The sequence below is a fragment of the Hydra viridissima genome, unplaced genomic scaffold, assembly GCF_058129835.1.
Source record: "Hydra viridissima isolate aposymbiotic clone 2 unplaced genomic scaffold, HvirCarnegie_v1 scaffold_7, whole genome shotgun sequence".
Taxonomy (NCBI): Eukaryota; Metazoa; Cnidaria; class Hydrozoa; order Anthoathecata; family Hydridae; genus Hydra; species Hydra viridissima.
Genome location: NW_028324306.1, coordinates 11,998,534 through 12,018,927, shown reverse-complemented (window position 1 = coordinate 12,018,927; position 20,394 = coordinate 11,998,534). Strand labels below are relative to the sequence as shown.

At 30.1% G+C, this 20,394-nt stretch overlaps 3 protein-coding genes and 1 pseudogene across 3 annotated transcripts; 2 read left to right on the top strand and 2 right to left on the bottom strand.

The window, feature by feature from the left end:
• Window positions 1-965: 965 nt before the first annotated feature.
• Window positions 966-4,479, bottom strand: LOC149886149 (uncharacterized). The gene is made up of 2 exons (XM_090092378.1): window positions 4,405-4,479; window positions 966-3,977 (listed from the first exon to the last, which is right to left on the bottom strand). Exons 1-2 carry the CDS (start codon window positions 4,451-4,453, stop codon window positions 2,176-2,178), a joined length of 1,851 nt encoding a protein of 616 aa, XP_089948504.1. The 5' UTR covers window positions 4,454-4,479; the 3' UTR covers window positions 966-2,175.
• A 3,963-nt stretch (window positions 4,480-8,442) lies between these two features.
• Window positions 8,443-10,559, top strand: LOC149886148 (uncharacterized; annotated as a pseudogene).
• A 1,849-nt stretch (window positions 10,560-12,408) lies between these two features.
• On the bottom strand, window positions 12,409-20,281 carry LOC149886146 (E3 ubiquitin-protein ligase RNF185-like). Its single transcript, XM_090093643.1, has 7 exons — window positions 19,997-20,281; window positions 19,232-19,250; window positions 18,904-19,016; window positions 16,581-16,638; window positions 16,368-16,472; window positions 16,111-16,132; window positions 12,409-12,901 (listed from the first exon to the last, which is right to left on the bottom strand). The coding sequence occupies exons 1-7, from the start codon at window positions 20,137-20,139 to the stop codon at window positions 12,804-12,806; spliced, it is 558 nt and encodes a 185-aa protein (XP_089949769.1). The 5' UTR covers window positions 20,140-20,281; the 3' UTR covers window positions 12,409-12,803.
• LOC149886147 (uncharacterized) lies at window positions 13,189-16,006 on the top strand. The gene has a single exon (XM_090093642.1). The coding sequence runs from the start codon at window positions 13,496-13,498 to the stop codon at window positions 14,858-14,860; it is 1,365 nt and encodes a 454-aa protein (XP_089949768.1). The 5' UTR covers window positions 13,189-13,495; the 3' UTR covers window positions 14,861-16,006.
• Window positions 20,282-20,394: the final 113 nt, after the last annotated feature.

Here is a 20,394-nt window from a genome sequence, read left to right as displayed (position 1 = left end):
TAAACAATTTGTTCTTCCTTCCGTTTACTTTCCGTTTATATTCATGATTTTTTCATCCTCTCTTATTTTCTATCAAATATTGAATTATTAGAACTTTTGTTTTATAATTTATTAAACAAATAAAACACTCCCTAGCAAAGACAGTTTACACAAATTAAATACTTCGTGTTCGGTGGGAAAAACCCAAATTAAGTACTTCGTGTTCGATGGGAAAAACCCAATTTATTAAGAAAATAAAACACTCCCTAGCAAATACAACTTACATAATTTAAATACTTCGTAATCCATGGGGAAAAACCCAATTTACTCTTGTCATTCTTACATAATAAATTTTAAAATTTTAGTTGACTATAAAACAAAACGAGATTATGAATAAAAACTACATCATTCAGAGAGATTAGAAAATCACTATTTAGTATGTTCATACTCTGGATATAAATATCTAACAGGATCAGCTGCAGAATAAATAGATGATACTCTTTATAAACGGACTGTGGCTCATGGTGTTGGAGACTATTTATTCGCCATTGTAGGGAAAGAGACTACTAAATTGAACAGTGGTTAGAAAAGAAGTATTATCCGTTACTTGGAACAAAAATTTGGAAAGAAATTTATTTTGATCATTTGTACTCTGCACATAAATAATTACCTCCTTAGCATTTTCACAATTCAGCTCGATGGACTGTAAATATATAGATAAAAATAAGATAACTTTTCTGGTAAGAATAAGTTTTTAAATAAGTTTTTTTAGAATAAACAAATTTTGTGGTAAAAGTAAAAAGTTTTCTTTCATCAAGAAACTGTGAGGAAAGATTACTCCTTTAAAAGTCAAACATAAACATGGCATTCCAAATGGCATTAAAAGACTTAATTCTGAAGTTATAAAATCAGCTTTTAGATGAAGAAAATTATATAAATGAAATTACAAAGGCTATAGGAGCTATTTACGATAATTTGTAAAAATATTTTTGAAATGAATAATAAATTGAAAGTCTTTTTTTTCCTCACAAAATATGAGTCATAATGTGAGTAAACTTTTGTGAAAGTTTCAATTCAATTGGTCAAAGAAAAAGCCTATCGAACAAAAACTGAAAAAAATACCATCGTTCCCAATCTTTTGCCTGTTACTAGGTTGTTAATCTTTCTAGTCCATCTTTCAATAATAGCTCGTACCGAATTCGTTTGAATGTTTTAACTTAAATTTTATTTTAAATCTAGCACCAAACTAGACGCCGCCAGAGAGCATAATAAAACAGGATCGAAAAGGTGTCTGGCTTATATGAAAAAGTCTAAAAACTAACCAAACAGCTGCCCTTTGGAAATTCTTTATAAGAAAATGAACAGCATTAAAACTTAAATATTTAACACTAAAATTAAAGGTGAAGAAATTCATCAGCCTATAGGATAATACACCAAGTATGAAAATGTAAACATCAAAGTAAAAAACTATGCAAATTATGCCGCTGAAATGGTTTTAAGTAAAAATAGAAATGGGAAATCGTCAGGTTAGAATTATTTTGTTCTAACTCTGCATTTGTTTAAACTGAGATAAATCAAGTTGAAGTTTTACACTGTAATGCAGTAGAATTGGCGATATATTTTTCATTAATGAAAACTTTTTTCAATACTTGCCTGTATTCTAAAAAAAATTATTTGTTTTGAAAAAAAAAAGTAAGTTGCTCAAATTGCTATTATGGCCCGACACTGTTTGGAGATAATTTCGATAGATACATTTCGCGTTAATATTATTTTGTGCTATCTCCATATTTTAGTAAATACAATTTAAACGTTTTGCGAAAAGCAAATGAATTTCAACAAATTACTTTTAACTTAGGGATTTAAACGCAAATATAGAAACCTAAAACACTTTGTTGGAAACCTTAAATGGATGGGATGATATAATTAGCTTTCTTATTGCTACTTTGACAGAATTCAACTGATATTGCTTCTGCAAGGATGGGCAGCTTTTAACAAGAGCTATATTATTTAAAGAAAATCATTTCTATCTAAAAAGATTTATTGAAAATAAACAAAGTTTTTAATACGAATAACATGTTAATAACAGTTTGAATGAACTTTATACAAAATAAAACTGAATGTTGCATAACATAACTAAAGTATATAAATAAAACAATTAAAATAAAACTTGTTTCCGGATGAAGAGTTGAAAAAAAACTACTGAAATAATGTTTTATAGAAACAAACATCTACAGCTGGCATGTATGGGTACATAGAAACAATGTCTTTTACTTTCTCACTAGAAATTTTAATATTATGTCGAAAACAAGATGCCGATGGAATTGATGGTTCTTCAAGATTACTTCCTGATCCTCTAGTGTTTTTTGGCTTAGACAGCCGTACCTCCTTATAAATATCTGTAAAACGATTCTTGAAATACACATGACCAGGAGCATTAGACCTATATACAAGTGTTTTGACATTAAAGTATGGAACCTTTTTGTAGTTCATAAGACAGGCAATTTTTGAGAAATTTTTAATGTCCTTTTTTTGCATTTGGTATACAAAAAATGGTTTACGTTGGTTAACATTCAACATTGCTTTTACCAACTCGGGAGGGCTGAATATTTCTGCCGAATGTAATGATTTCTCAATCTGACTATGTATATTATCACATTCTTGAATGGAGCTATGCCCTGGCTCACAATACTTTTGTTCAATGATTTTAATATTTGGATGATTAATAAGAAACTCACGCAATGCAGCTGACATATGACTGTTTCTATTTTGTGGAACACAAGAATCAAACCAAAGTAAAAACTTGTCAATATTAGGAAGATCCTTGTAAACTTGATTTAGCATACATATCACAGCACTGGCAATATCGTTACCTGAACGACCAGACATACCTTCATGCCATAATACACAATATGCTTTTTTGTTCAGCGAAGAGTAACCTGTTAAATTATAACAACTGAGCTTTCTTTTATAAAAGAAATTTCCCACGTTACTTTTTGGCAAGCTCAAGACATTTTGTAGATCAATACAAACTATGGTTGTGGTAGGGGACTTCAACTTTCGATCCTTATCTCTCTCGATCTTTGTTTCATTTTTTGATGCAATGTGCTTGTTATACTTTTGGATTTGTTCTTCACTTGCATTTTCAATAATGCAAAATTGGTAGCATGTATCACAGAGATCTTTTTTTGGCTTTTGAAATTCAATATTAAATTTGGTGTTAAAAATATTGCGGTACATACATTCCTTTGCTGGTAAAATTTTATATTGAGTGCAATATGTTAAATACAAATCATAAAGTTTCTTCAAATTTAATGAACCATCAAAGTATTGTTTGCAGGAAATGCTTCGACAATAATGTGACTCAACTCGTGGAAACAAGTTAATATGGTTTTCTATACTCTGTTTAGTCATTTCAAGAACTTTTTTTTTACAATGTTTCCCCCATTTTGTAGGGGCAGGAATACCAGTTTCAAGCTTATTTTCATGATAGTATGATATTTGCCTGCTGCTGATGTCTAATGTAGACAAATAAAACACCTTACATACACGATGTTTGACATCATCAACAAAGAAATTGTAAAAATAAGTATATTTTCTTCTTGATTTGCTAACTTTATTGATCTGAGTCGTTTTTTTATCTAATCGCTCAGTAGTTTTACTAAAAAAGTGTTGCTTTTCAATCTGAGACATTCCCCAGAGTCCATTAAATAATTTTTTTCTCTCGTCTTCTGAAATTTTCATGGAACACTTAAACTTGCAACAATTTCCACAATCTTTTTTATTTTTAATACTTTTTGGTTGAATAACCTTGCCCTTGGTATTTATATATTCTTTTCCTGATTGCCTAAGTCGCTTTCTTTTTGACTGTTTCCAGTTATAACAGTTTGCCTGACGTTTTCTCGTTTTTCCACCATGCGGAGGTAATCGCAGTTGACCACCAATTGAAGGATGTGTTGAAACATAGGGAGTAACCATGATATTAGCTTGTTGTGTGTAAACTAAAAATAAAAATGAAACCTAAAAAAGTTATACAATGCAAATAGGTAAAAATAAGATAATTTCTTCCACATATGAAGCAATTCATTTACATTTGAGTCTTAATTTATTTAGCATATACAACGTGTAATAATGATTATATATATATATATATATATATATATATATATATATATATATATATATATATATATATATATATATATATATATATATATATATATATATATATATATAATGTGTTATCTTATTAGAACCTCACGGATTCTGTTATATATGCAACATACACACACTAGTGCATATGTCACATATACAAGAGAATCCGTGAGGTTCTAATAAGATGATAACACATTTCCAACTAAAATAATGTGCTGAATTTTTATTAACACTAAAAAAAGCCGATTAGCACTAGAATATATAAGAAAATACCTGTATTTTGGTTTATTACTCCAAGACCTACATTAATATTTTCCGCCATTTTAAAATTTTAAAGAGGAAATAAACAAGAACACGTGTTATTTTATGCGATTTATAAACAATTTTATTGGTTGTTGGAAATAGAACAAAATAACATTAATAACTATCGCTTTTTTGCACATAGAACAATCGGTTACACCTAATTTGACACTATTTAGTTTTTTTTTCAATTTTAAAAGTAATACAGTTAGAAAGAAAATATAACAAAAAAAGAGAAAAAGGTATAAACTCATTTTTTTCAAATTTCGAGATAGAACAAAATAATTCTAACCTGACGAAATGATGAAAACAATGGTGGAACAAAATCTTTATTGTATTCAAAAACAACAGAAATCAATGAAGAAAAAACTTCCTCAATAAGAAAAATAAAAATCATGGCATAGTTAATTAGGCTAGTAAAGCGTTTATAAAAGAGAAGTAGATACGTCATCGACCTCTGATACAGTTGTAATAACCCTAATATAATTTTTTATTTATTTAACATTTCTTTATTTATATAATAATCACACTATGAAATAAAAAAGTACAATTAGACAATAAAAATCTGTCAGTGACAATAACAATCTGCATTACAAAAATATGACGAGGATGATGAGGATAGTAGCAGTAAAGATCTACCCAATGTAAAATCAACTGTTACAAGGATGTATATAAAAACAGAAACATTTTAACATTATTTCAATCAAAAAAATAGATGTACAAATATAAAAAACTGGTTTATAAACAATTTTTTAATTCCAATCGGTTGTTTATAGAAAAAAAGCAACCAATAAAATTGAGTTTTTGATCCTAAAAAAAATCACTTGGAAAATCTAAATTGATTATATTTAAGAAGTATAAGAAACATTTTTTTTTTTGCAAATTTAAATGTACATTACAAGTTTTTATGGTCTATTACAAGTATTATTTTCAGAAAATTAAGTTTGGCTGGTTAATTTTAACAGTTTCTTTCAGAAAGAAAACTGCTAAAAATAACCAGTCAAACTTAATTTTCAAAGAAAGTCTGAGAAAAAAATCTACTTCGCTGATTGATGGGGTTTTATTTATGATTTACTGCCACAAAGTTACATTTGTGGTCCCTCTACCCGAACTATTGTAAAAACTTTAACAATGAAGTATTGCTGCAAAACATTAAGAAGCAATTTTGTAAACAAATTTTTTTATTGTTACTTAACAACCTCAAAATAAAGATGACATAAAAGCTATACATCAAACTGCTTTTAGATTGTCAAACTTTGCTATGTCTACGTCGGCAGCTATTGAGGTTGTAAGATAGAAACAGACGATAGCCTTTCGGACAATAACTTACTTGATAACTTACTTACGATAACTGTTTCTCTGCAAATGCTGGTAAAAATGATTTGAAAGGTAAGCATCGCACAAAACCATTAACAATTCCATTAAAGGATACCAAAAAGTTGTTAAAAAAAAATAAAAAACCACTAAAAGAAAGAAAAAAAAGTCAATGAAAGCAAGTAAAAAACCACATTCTGTCAAAGAAACTCCTGATAAAAAAAGTAAATATTCTGTACTAAAATGTCGTACAACAAAGCTAGCTAAAAATAGCCTAACAGCAATAATAATTTCTTTCACTCAGCTCCATGAGAGATATGGGTGCCGTGTACAGTCTGCCTCAATTGGGCAAGACTGTTAAAGTCATCGGTGTACATAAATATACATACATCGGTGTTACATTCTAAGGTTTTTTTTGTACAAAATAACAATAAAAAAATTTGTTTACAAAATTGCTTCTTAATACGAAAAAAAACAAAACATCAATTGAACTTTATTTTTGCATATTCCTGACGCTTCAGTTTAACCATCGTCGTGACGTTTTTTTCCGTTCATATAGAATAATAAAGAATAAACCACAAACTTCAGTAATTTGAAAGCGCATTTAAAACGATTTATATTTTTAGATATGCAAAGTTATAAGTATCCAGACAAAGGGAATCAGACTGTTTCATTAAAACAAAGCATTCGATAGCCGGAAACGGTATTAAAGCAATGTGATTTCTGCCCAGCGCTCTGAAGAAATTCAACCAATCGTGGTTAAACGGCGATTTTATTCCTTATTAAAGAAAAAACCAAACGCCGACGCTTACAACAAAAAATAAGAATAAAAGTGCTCGCTCCGAACATCTTATCATATTAAATATTTACATCGGTCATAATGATCGAGCTACAGTCTAAAATGAAGATGTAGTATTCGAGAAAGGCCTACTTAAATGTCCACCCCATAACTCAGAAACACCATTGCATCCATACTTTTTTGTTCGTATACTGTGTTAATAAAGTAAAAGTGGAGAAAGAATAACAAAATTAAAACAAGTTTTGTATTTGTGACTGGAAACCTGAGTTGCCTGAAATATTGCTGAGTATTATTGCTGAGATAATGATGAGATATTGCTGAGATCAATACAGATGTTCTACGTCAAGTTTAGTGTACTCTGTCACTGCAAATTACGATTGCATTATCGTTGAAGGGATTAACGCTTGGGGTATAAGATTTTAATCTTAATGCGATGCAACTGTAACTCACGGTTAAAATCTTCGTATTTATCATTAAAATTTTTAAGAACTAAAAACTAATCTACTTTTTAATTTTTGCTGGGCGCGTAAAAGAGTTAAAAAATCAAAACTGTAATTACTTTTAAACAGATAAAATAGGGAATGGCATCGGGTCCCGTTCGATCGCCGAACGGGTAATTTCAAAAAATTATCAATCTTTGGAAGAGTCAGTGAAATATATAAACTAAAAAAAGTTGTTAAATTAAACTTATTAAAGCGGGGAGTTAATTAAAGAAGTATTTCATTAAACAGGCTAAGTGCACATTTAGTTAAACAACATAAGTAAATAAAACAGGTTAAAAGATATTTTCGCATTTCTTTTAATTATTCGCAATTGATTGCATTATTTCTGATTTTTAGTAACACTTATTAATATTAGCAACTTTCGATGTAAGTTTTGACAATCGGCACCTCTAATGGTGGATTGGGAATTTTTTTTCTAATAGTATTTTTAAATGATTTTTCACTCACATTTGTAACTAGTGTCCAAATAGTTAGCAACCAGGTAGACGACTTGTCTAGAACCAAATATTCCAATTTCGACTCTGACTTCTGCATTGAATTGAAGAGCGAACTTCTTACCCAAACTACTTAGCATTTGATCGGCAAATCCCTGAAAATGGTGAAGTTGTCGAACTAATTTTTCGCTGAACTGTCAAACCTCTTTCAAGAATTTGTAGATCTCTAGTTTTTCGAATTCTTCTTATGTCGGAATCAACTTCTGAAAATTTTCAGTTAGTCCCGATGCATCAGTTTCATGTCTTAAGTACCCAGCAATAAGGAACAGAGCCGGTTTGATTTCCAAGTCTTATTCAGTTCTGCTTGAAGCCTGGAAATACAGTTTGCCAGTGCTCCTCAGCAGAAATAGGTATATCACGCTCTAAATGTTTTAAGTGACAATGTGAACAAATAACTTTTTAATTCTTGATGTTCTGGTGATGCAGCAGCATTAAATAACACCGAGTTTTTTGCAACAAAATGGCAGAACAGAAGGTCACAGAGTTGCTGTATGGAATTAGTGGCTTGATTGTATCCAACTCTCTCTCGTTTTTTGCTAGATTAGACAAGTGGGGATTAATTGAACCATCGGGCGATTATTACGGTCACATTCACCTTTTGGTAATTTTTATATAAACTCAATTATTTTTGAACAAAACGGACTTTTTTACAGAATATCTGACAGAGCCGTTGGACCTTTTGGACCAAAGTGGATCTTCTTCACAGAATACCCGTTAGGGTATTATTTTTTAATTGGTAATTGGGTTCGGGTACCAGTAGGAGCAATAAATTTCGGGTACTGATAACTTAAATTACCCGAATGTTTAGCCCGGGTTGAGTATGACAAATTTCAACTGCCCGATCTTATTGGAGCTATCGGGTAATATACGTAATCGGAATAATCCGTAGTCCGATAAATAATTTCGTCAATCGGGTAAAGCTTATAAAAACTCAAAAGGAAAACAAGTGCCAGAAATATCTATCGTAACACAAAAAAATTCTAGAAATTGTAAATTCAAACGCTCTACCAATATATCTGAGATTGAGCGTCAATTAATATTTGATAACATCTGGACCTTAGATGATGACGGTAAAAATCATATCTATTCAAAAACTACCGAAAATCTTGAGAAAACGATGTTTTCTCAAGATTTGTATATGATACAAAATATAGAGTTTGTAAATCTTATTATCTTTCAGCATTGAATATTAGTAGTCAGAGAATTTTACTTTCAAAAATTTAACAAATGCTTAACTGCTGCAATGCTAGTGCAAACAAAATAAGGGGAAACATGTGAAAAAAAGCTTATAACAAAATTCTAAAGATGGGTAATTTAAATTTGAGCACTTTTTAACGGGGAATTTTTTAAATAAAACATTAGTCTAAAATTTCGGTTTACGTCTTAAACTAAAGCCATGTGTCTCATTTATTAACTAGATAACAAAAAATTACAATTGGAGGTTTCCTCGGAGGTATGCACGAATCTTTGTCTAGATACTGCTCATCATCTTGCACACAACAGATTCTGGAACTTTTTTACACTCTTTTTCCCATGCTTTCAATATAATGTCGGCAGTTTTAATTACCAGTGACTTCTTAGACATGTATCCCTTGATAATCGCCTAGAAATTCTCGATCGATCGCCATTGAGGGCAGTTTGGAGGATTCAGCTCTTCAGGACGAAAACTAACTCAGACGAAGTCTGGCCAGAAGGTGGTGGGACCATTATGGGATTTGATAAAAGATAGCAGACGTTTTTGAAAGCATTCAGAGACGTAAAGTTCCTTGTTTATTGTCTGAGAAGTGACAAACGCCTTTGATTTACGGCCACAACTGCATATCGCTTGCCATATCATGAACTTTTTACAGAACTTGTCGCACTTTTGAAGCTTAAACTTGTTGTGAACACCAAATCGTTTGTTTGAAACATAAAGTTGGACACCTGGGATCTGTTTTAAGTCAGTTTTGACATAAGTTTTATCGTCGATGATTTGCCAGCAATTTTCATTTGTCATCACCGAATCAAATAATTTTCTAGCTCGCTTTTTGGTAGCCAAATTCTGTTTCTCATTGCGATTAGGTACTTTCAAGACTTCAAATTACAGAATTTACGCACTTTCATCACGAACGATCTTGAAGTTCCGTATCGTTGAGCTCGATTTCTGTCCGATAGGCTGAGATTTTGCTTGAATGAAAGTTCTCAACTAGTTTCTTATAGAGGAATCCTTGTTTTCTTCCTGAACCATTCTTCTGATGAATAGTTCCAGACTCCTGGAATCTTGGAATTATACGTTGGACTGTTGATCGAGGTACTTTAGTTGCCTTTGCGATTGAAGAATGTTAAGCGCTTGGAATTGAAATAAATTTGTGCAGAACTTTTTCGCGAGCTTTTTCTTGTTTCGACAGTTTTTTTAAAAGTATGAAAACAACCTTTTTTTTTTCTATAGGACGGACACATAGCTTTAACTTAAGACATAAACCGAAATTTTAGACATAAATTAAGACATAAACCGAAATTTTATTTTAAAAAATTTCCCGTTAAAAAGTGCTCAGAAACTTTATGTAGGTTTTTAAACAAATTGTACGAAACCGTATTTTAACCTTTTCCCATGAATTGAGACAGGAAAAATAGCAGGAAAAAGACAAAGAATGAAAGGATTACTCAATAAGGGTAAACTATATGATCTTTATAAAATATATTGTGATAAAAATGACTAAACATCAGTCAAAGAACATATGTATCATTATATCTTCAATTACAAGTTCAATGTAGAACTTCGAAAACCGAAGAAAGATTCATGTGACACGTGATATGAATTTGCAACATAGTCAATCCAAGCAATGACCAAATAGACAGTTATAACAAGCACATAACATCAAAAAATGATACCATAACTGAAAGTGAAAAAAAAATCATAAAAATGCTGATCATAAAACTGCAATCGTTTTTATTGATCTTGAAAATTTTTTAAGTTTGCCTCGAGCTAATTTTGGAAATTTTTATTGCAAACGGAAACTTTCAAATTATAAGATGTAACAAAACAACATTTTTTTATTTTACTAAAAACTAAAGTTATTCTATCACTCCAAAAGTGAGTGTGAAAATATGAGCGTTAGCGTTATTCATAAGTTTTACTTATTTAAAAAAGAACAACTGAACATAGTTAAACCTGGGGAAAAAAGAACAACTGAACATATTTAAACCTAGGGAAAAAGGAACAACTGAACATAGTTAAAACCTGCGAAAAAAATGTAAATCCCGAGATTAATTTAGCAGCAAACAAATTCAAACTTTAACGTCGATTTTCTCAGTTGTGAAAAATGTAGACTTTAAACAAGAAAATTCTAACGTTGTGACATAAAAATACGAAATCTCTTAAAATTTGACATTCCAACACAAAGCTGATACCGAGTTAAGACTGATTTAATGGTTAATATATCCAAAATCCGCCATTTTAAATTGCGTTTTATGCATTTAAGCAAGTTACATAAAAGATATAAGGATGAAAGATATATATATATATATATATATATATATATATATATATATATATATATATATATATATATATATATATATATATATAACCTGATAATACTTGATCAATCTGAAAAAAAAAAAAAGTCTAAAGTGCACTCAATCAAAAATATCTAAAACTTCAATATTATTTTAGAGGTGTGCAAGTAAATTTAAAATATTAGTGTGGGTGTGAGCAAATAGATATAAACTTAAAATTTTTAGAATTCTTTTTACTATGATACACTTATATAATAATTAGAGAAGCTGATTTTTTTGACTTGTCCATCTTAATTCGCAGAAAAAACAAGCTTTTTATTTCATAAACAATCAAAGTTCTTACGGTTCACAAACATGTATTTAAAAAATAGTAAAAAGCGTTATGTTTATTTATTTTTTATATTTTTAACATATTCTCCATTATTAATGTTTTAAAAAATAAAATGTGCAGTATTTCGATATCAGCAATTATATTATCCACTAAGATCCAGCATAAAGTACCTTCTTCTAGCCAAGAAAACCTTTTAGATGGTCAGTAAGAGTGCATGAACTTTATTTTGATGTCTTTTTTGTGATCAACTTCCTCTACCATTGCTATCCACCAGTATTTGTTATATCTGCATGCTACAAAGCCTACAACTTTAAGGTTATTTTTATAACATTAGAATACTTTTAAATGCAAAAAACGTATTTCAAAAAGGTGGATTTTTGATGTGTTAATTGTGACTTTGAACAGTCATAAAAAGTGGTTTTATATTTTCATATGCACTAAGATCAGCAGTCTGCTTCATAGGGTGGAATGCTCTTAATGATTTTAAGTGTAGTACAAAAACTGCTAAAAATTTTATTACCATTTGTTTATACAGCTCTAACTCAGATTTTTGACTGACCCTAGACCGCTTTTATTCAAAGAAAAGTCTTAACGGGACTTAGGAAAGTATTAGACAACATGCTATAAAATTTAATTGTGTTACCTATGAAAAATCTATTGTGTATCATATGTGAATAATTAATTCATAAATTCTGCCTTCAGTAAAAAAAAAAAAAAAAATGCTATAAGGGAACTACTTTGCAAAAAAAAAAGTTTTAGTGTGAAAGAAAATTTTTTTATAATTTTCAGATTTTTAGTCAATGTAAACAGATGCTTGATTACGTTTTAATAAGTACTTTAGCGAATTTAGTTTATTTAGTTTATTAAGTTATATTTTTTCCCAAATTAAAATTTAAACTTGTGAAATGATAAAGTTAAAAATCAAGAATGTAATTTTTTTATTTAAACTTTGAGCTTCTACCGCAAAAATAGAAAGCTTATAAAAGAATAAAGAAATTTATATGGGTCCTTTTTGAACGCAGAAGAGTAAAAAGTCAATTTAAAGCATGGATAACATAAACACAAAAAACAGTATTTACAAGAAAAAATAAAACAACCAATATTTTATCTAGCTCTGAAAAAATTGTAATCACGGCATAAAAGAGACAGAGTAAGTGTGACCGTTTGAGAAGTTTATCAGAATTATTGTAGTTCGAGACAGAAATAAAAAATCAATGAAGGAATTTAAAAATTAAAAATACAAGTTTTTAAGCATTGAAGACAAAAATTTCGATAAAAACTGAAAAAATAAATTCTTTTCAAAGATTTCAATAAATACAAACGTCGTAGTTTGAATACAAACGTTGTAGCTTGCATGCAAACATCTCCGAAGATACCAAGATATCAGGAAGGTAACACCGGACACTTGAAAATTTTTAAAATATTTCACTGACCTAAGCCAGAAATAACCAAATTAAAAATAATAAAGCCATCCATAGAAAAGCTTTTGATAGAAACTGCTCTTCTTGCTGTTGTGCTGTTGTCGCTTCTCCTGAAATCAAGATAATAAACCTTTAATCTAATAAAACACTGATCAACAAAGTTTTTCGTGGTTCATCTACAATTTCGTAACAACAAGGGAATATTATATTTAATCTATGTAAATGTAAATCTGTAGAACTTTGGATGGTGATTTGCCAATCAGGATAAAGCTAGAACCACTTAACTTCCTGGGTAACCACAAATCTCTTGCATATGTTGATGATGTTTAACAGTGTTGAGTATTTTAAAAAGTATTTTAAATGAAAGTATTTAAAATACTATTTAAAATACTTTTGTATTATTTTTATTTTTATTTGAAATGCTTTTATTCATTAGTATTTTCAATTTTATTTCAAATACTTTTCAAGGCTATTTTTTATTTTGTTTAAAACACAAAATACAAAATACTTTTCCACCAACAGCAAATTAATTAAAACTTGGTTTCCAAAAGTTCTTTGGCTGGATTGAGCTGCCTTGGACCACCCTTGGTAATGGACTGTTGTTGTTGTTGTTGTTGCAGAATGCTCATGGCAAAAAGCGAATCGAGGAATACAAGCAGCACAAGGTTTCAGTTGCAAAACAGCGTAAGCGTTCGGTAGCTGAGATGGAATTTGGAGTTGGAGGTGGACCTTCTGTCGAATCTGGTCTTGCTTCTAAGAAGTTGAAACAAAAGCATATTATGCCTCGAAATCAAACATCCATTTCACAGGATGAAGTTGACAAGCTTATTGCTGACTACGTTATGCAGGAAATGCGCCCCTTGATCACAGTGGAAAAGCCGGCGTTCAAAAATTTGATCCACGGACTCAATCGTAATGTCAGTATACCTTGTCGCAAAACATTAGGCAAGCGATTAAACGCCCGTTTGCAAAAAATGCGTGATGATAAAAGAACAGTCTTCAGTAAAGTACCATTTGTTTGTACAACAGCTGACATTTGGTCAGTGAACCTAAAGAGCTACTTAGGAATGACAGCTCACTATATTGATATAAGTACTGAATGCTCAGTATCACGCATATCTGTTGCTCTTTCCTGTCAACGTTTTGTTGGAAGTCATACTTACGACTCAGTGGCTGCAATGATCTCAAAAATTCATAATGATTATGGGTTACACGTGGAAAAAATTACAGCAACAGTAACAGATAATGACTCTAACTTCAGCAAAGCCTTCCGAGAATATTTTGTAGATACTAGCAGTACTACATCTGGTTCAGGGATCTCTGCAACTGCTGAAGAACAAATTCAGGAAACAGGAACTGGTGATGATGATGAAGCAGAAAATTCCGACAATGATGTTGAAATAGCGGACATGACTGCAGTCCTAAATTTACCAGTTAGCGAAGACACGGATGATGATACTGAAGTTGTTCTGCCTCACCATGAAGCTTGCAATAGTCACTCTCTCAGCCTCACATCAACTTCTGATGCAGATAAAGCATGTGATTCTAATGCTAATTTCAAACGTCTTTATCGAGCTGCATTGGCCAAGTGTACCAGCATTTGGAATTTGCTTCATAGAAGTTCCAAGGCATCGGATGCTCTCAAAAAAATCATCGCAAGGGCAATACTGATACCAGTCCCTACACGATGGAACTCCCGGTATGATGCATTGAAATGCATTCTCCAGTTGCAAGATAAGCTTGGAGAAATATGCGACGTTTTGAAGTTGCCAAAGTTCAAAAAGAAGGAGTTAGAATGTCTAGAAGAGTATGTAATGATAATGGCTCCTATTGCTGTTGTCATTGACAGGTTACAAGGTGACAATGTGTACTTTGGCGATGTATTTCCGACGCTGCACACCGTACAGCAGAAGTTGCAGGACCTGCAGCAGAAATCACTGAAGCATGCTAAGAAATTTGCAGAATCTATGCTTACAAGCTTGAAAACAAGATTTGAGGTTCATCTATCATTTTCTGAACATAATGCCAGCAGGAAGTTGCAGCAGTATTGCATCCCTACTTCAAAATGAGATGGGTTCCGGGTGATAAAAAAAGATTTCTGTCGTGATCTCTTCGTTTGTGCAGCTAAGTCTCAGCAGCAACAGTTGTTGGGCAGAGCTAATACTATTTCTGACCCTGACCCACTTCCAGGTACTCAATCAGCTGGTGGCAGTGGCATGAGTGATGATTTTTTCTCGTTTAGCGAAATTAACATTACAGAACAAACAACAGTCAACAACGAATGTTCATCGTACTTAAGTGACTCTGGTACGGATTTTAAAATCTTGGCAAAATATGAAGTTATAAAACACGTATTTGTGAGGTACAATACGACCTTACCTTCATCCGCACCTGTTGAGCGGTTATTTAGCACCGCTGGACAAATTCAGACGCCACGAAGGAACTGTCTTAGTGATGCAACATTCGAAAAACTGTTACTTTTAAAGGCCAATAAATGTTGATTTAAAGGTTAAATTATGTCAATAAAGTTGTGATGTACGATTCGAGTCGTTACAATTCCAGTATTTTGTATTTTGTATTTAAAATAGTTTTATAATGTATTTTTATTTGAAATACTTTCCTTGTATTTTATTTTTATTTTCATTTCAAATACTTTTTAGGTAGACTATTTTATTTTTATTTCAAATACTTTTAAAAAGTATTTTGCCCAGCACTAATGTTTAACATATAAAAAATTTGGTTGCCGTACATAATTGAAATATCTTGTGCAGTTAGTGATCAACATGGTGAAAGATTTCAATAAGATACTAAGTTTGTTGAGGTTAGTCAATAGACGGATGGATTCCAGACCAAGTGTACAGTTTGAAATTCTCTTCAGAGCACTTTTAATAGATGATAAGGATGGTGTTGCATGCATGGTGTGGTAAGTACACATTTTGGTGAAATTAAGTTAAATAAGTGGAAAATTATATAAAAGCATGTATAACTACAGAAATTATGGTAACAAATAAATTAAATCGAGACCCTTCTCCAATTGATGAGTACAGGAAAATCAGCAAAACCTTATTTATGGATATTTTCTAATGAAATTTTCTAATGAACTACTAAAGTTAAACAAATCATTAATTCAGTAATAAAAACTGATCCTAAAGAAGTTCATTTTATTCATGACCAATAAAATTTTGTTGTTTTTCTTGACCAGTGTAATTAAATTGCCAAACATTGACAATAACATTAAGGTTTTAAAAAGTAAAAGATGCAATAAAGTAAATTTTAGAAGAATAAAAAAACATTTAAAATAAAGCAACTGCAATTCAACCTGGATTTCTTGTTCCAAATGTCTAAAAGAAAAGGATAAATAAAAACATGAAGAAAAAAAAAAGAAATAAGATCTTAAAAATAAAAATGAACCCTGAAAATCAGTTAAAAAAAAAGAGTAACAAAACTTCAAGCAATCAAGTTGTTAAGCAACTGTCAACAAGTTGTTTGCAATAAAAATAGCGGCTCTTGATATCAACTAATCATTAATTCTAAAGTAAAGTTTTTATTATAAACTTTGTATATGCAAATACTCACTGCTGAAAATAAGGTGAAAGGAAAAGCACCAATGCCAAATGAAAACTGTAGCCCCCCACCATTCTGAGCACCAAACCCACCAAAGTTTGCAAAATTGTTGAAAGGCTGTTAAAAATTTAACTCTTCATTATTATAAAGATAAGTACATTTTAAAGAGAATGAAATGTTTACAAAATCAATGAAATCAAAAGAAACTTCTAATGAAATGCTTACATTGTAGCTAGTGTCAGGTTCAGTTCTTTGTGCTTGTGGGCGAGGGGGAAGTTTTTCACTACAAAATACAAACATAAAGTATCAAGTCCAATAATAAAAAACCTTACTACCATAATAGGTTGCTGCATTTTGCATTGGTTAAAACTAAAAATTTGAGTCCTGACTGCTGCATCAAACCCAGAATTTGAATTTTTTGGATGTTTGACTGTTATGTTGCATCAAAAAGTGCTCCTGTTTTATGCTTGGATTTTATGTGGCATTAAATGTTAAGCTACAAAGTTTTAATCATTAAGTAAATTAACATTATACTTGGACTTTTTAAACATTTTCTAAATCAAAAAATGATTCTTTTGTCGTTTGAAGATTCTTATCCGAGTTCACATCTGAAAGTCTTTTTTTACCTTGTCTATATTAACCATATGATGCGGGTAAAAATGGTGCATCAGGTTTTGCACGTAAAACTAGCACATTATGACTTTCCTATGTTCTCTATATTTGTTTAAATTTATTTTCCAAAACCAATAAGGCAGATCATTTAGCAAATAATTGAACAACAACAACAAAAAAAAGCTAAAAAAGTAATCAGCATTTAAAGTCACTATTTTTGTGTAGATATCAACTTTCAAACCAGTTAGCCTTACCAACATATTTGGTTTTTGTATGAGACAGATCTTTGGCTTAATTTATACAACTGAGTTTGCTATACTGTTTAACATTGTAATCTTTAATGCTTTTCCACACTCTTTACTTAATTTTCTTTGGTATAAAGACATTCTAATGTATTTTGCTTGCGCCTCATTGCCTAATTGTAATAATCTATATAGTAATTTACCTTTGTAATGATTTATTAGAATACAATTGAGTAATCATTATACACAAAGTTTTTCTTCATTTATAAGAAAAAGTTTCAATGTTATTCCTATAAGTTAATTATCTATAAAGGTAAACACTAAAATAATTTCATATAGTAGCACATGAATTTATCTTGAATGCTTTTATCCAAAAATGATTAATCATGAAATTAAATTGAAAAAATATCAATCAATCTTATCTGATAGCACAAGAATTTATGCATCTATGCAAATATTTGTTATGGTACCCATTTTAAATATTTTTCTTTTCTTTAGTTTTACCATGGCAAGACCTAAAGCAACTAAAGATCAAGAAAACTTTCAATGAGCTTTTTACATGGCATTTAATCTGGCTTGTCATTTAAAGGAGTCTCAAAGATCATTGAAATACAGAAAACTACATTGTGAGCAAGGTTCAAATGAATTTGAATTGCTAGGTGCATTCAAGTACCATGCACTCCAGCTTTCTGTCCATCAGCAGATGAAATAAAAAATGTGGTTGAAGAATATGTTCTATTGCACCAATTAAAAACACCATTTAGAAATGCTAGACCTAGCAAAAACTGGTTTAAATGATTTTTAAAGGGACAAAAATTGACTTTAATGATATTATACTTCAAATGAAGAAGAAAGAGTTTTGCCCTGGAAACGTTTATAACTCTAATGAATCGGGATTTTGCATAGATCCAAGTCATTGCACAGTGGTAGTGCTTATAGAGAAGCCTGATTGGAAGATCACATGTGGTGCTTGGTGTGAAAATGTTACAGTTTTGGCATGTACAGCATTTGGAAGAGTTTTGGATCCTTTGATAGTGCTTAGTATGCATTTAAAAAATCTTTTTAATATTAACTTGTTTGATGATTAAAACTTAATGACTGAACTTTTAATGACACATTGAAATATTTGAGCACCTTTTGAAACACTGTTAAAAACAAATGCCCAAGACAATTCATACATAAGTTTAAATATGATTACTTATGATGTATTAAAACTTATGCATCAAACATCTGTCTAAATGCAATTCAACATTTAAACATAATATTTAACATTTTACGTTAAAATGCTGCTTGGCACTATTACAGTACTTGCCACTGAAACTTTGCATTTTTAATGATTAACTTAAATTTCATGTTAAACTGATTTTTAAAAAACAAACCAAACATATATTAAAAATTGATTAGTGGTTTCCTTGCATGAACTCTACTGTTTTTATTTCAGTAATAGTTAATATATTTACAATTCAATACACTTATACACCAAAAAACTTGTAACAACTAATGTTAAAGTTAAAATGGTGCATGTAGTTAAATTAAATAACATCATACAAAACTTAACATGGTAAATAAAAAAATGAGAAAGAAAAATTAGGAACCGCAGAATTATTCCAAAGAAAAGAACACAGTTTATGAAAACATAAAAATGTAGTTTCATAAAATTTAAATTAACTTGTGATTCAATTTTAATAGTTTACCGGGGATCGGTTTGGCTAGGATTGTCTTTACCATAAATAGGAACTACCTTGTCTTTACTGACAGCAGCTTTACATACTGGACACATTGGTCGAGCAGGCCTTGTTTCTATCCACTTTATTACAAAAAAAATATATATATAAAAATAATAGTAATGATGTAACTCATGTTTCTATTATGTTACTTAAAAGTTATTTAAACAATTGGTAAGTTCATCAATCGAAGAAAATTTCTTTGATAGGTGAACTTGTCAATTTTTAAAATAACTTTGTTCCAAAATTTTTAACAAAACCAAATATTATCAACAAAATAAAAAAATAATGTACTTACTCTATGCAAACATGGCCAACTAAAAAATGCACAAAAATTGGAATTATAAAAGTATTTCAAAAAATTTAAATTTGTTATATAAAAACCAAATATACTATAAAACATTAAGCAAAAGCTAAAAGAAAACTTTACAGGTATCATTCAGCAATGTTACCTTTGTAACTTTGATACTGTTATATTTATAAACTTTCTCTATTTTTACATTTAAAGGTATTCTTTATTTTAATTCTATGCAAAAAAAAAGTGCCATTTTAAAAAGTTTTTTTCCATTTAATCATGCTTTTTTAAATGAGAAAAGTTTATCATTTTATAATGCTTTTTTAAAACACTGTTCAACCTGCAAAGTAAAATTTGACATCAAGTATAGTGTGGTGAGTTAGAGAGTTGACATGATAAGCATAAGTGAATCTTATTCTTAGTCTTAACTTAATGTAGACTTAATCATCATAATCATTAGTATCAATTTTTAATAAAATTTCTAAATAAAATATCAGAAACTTCTGAATCTTATATTTAATTTTTTGTAGCTAAGTGTTTGTAATTGTCAAAAGTGTAACTATTTACTTTTGCCTTTTTTTTGTAATAAAGAAAATCTTTATAAGAAATGTTTTAAAATGAATTTTTTGAAAAATACTGTTAATTTTGTTTCTCTAACTTTCAATTTGATAAAATTGTAAAAAATTTCAAATTATCTTAAAATATTAAACTTTATCAAAAACAAACAACTGAAAAACTAATTCTTTAAAATATAAAAATTAAACTTACCAAAATAAATGTCCACACATACTAACAACAGGTTCTTGGGCAATATCAAGACATATGTTGCATTCATAGCTAGAATTGTCTTTTCTCTCATCATCAGTATTACAGCTTTTTGTACCTTCTGCTTCAGTCTTTGTGGAACCCATTTTAAACTAATTAATATATATGTAGACAACCTTTTATAGCTGCATAAAGTAAAAGTATATTTGTATTTTAAGGTCTAATTTTTGTTCATGAAATAGTGTCTCATATTCTACTGTCCGTGTTTGTGTTTTATTCAGTTGTGATATCTGTTTACGAAATTTTACCCGAGCCTTACGTCAGAAACAAGATGAAACGGGTGGTTTACACTACCGCGTTTTATTGTAATTCAAGTTTTTATATTCTATTTAAAACAATTA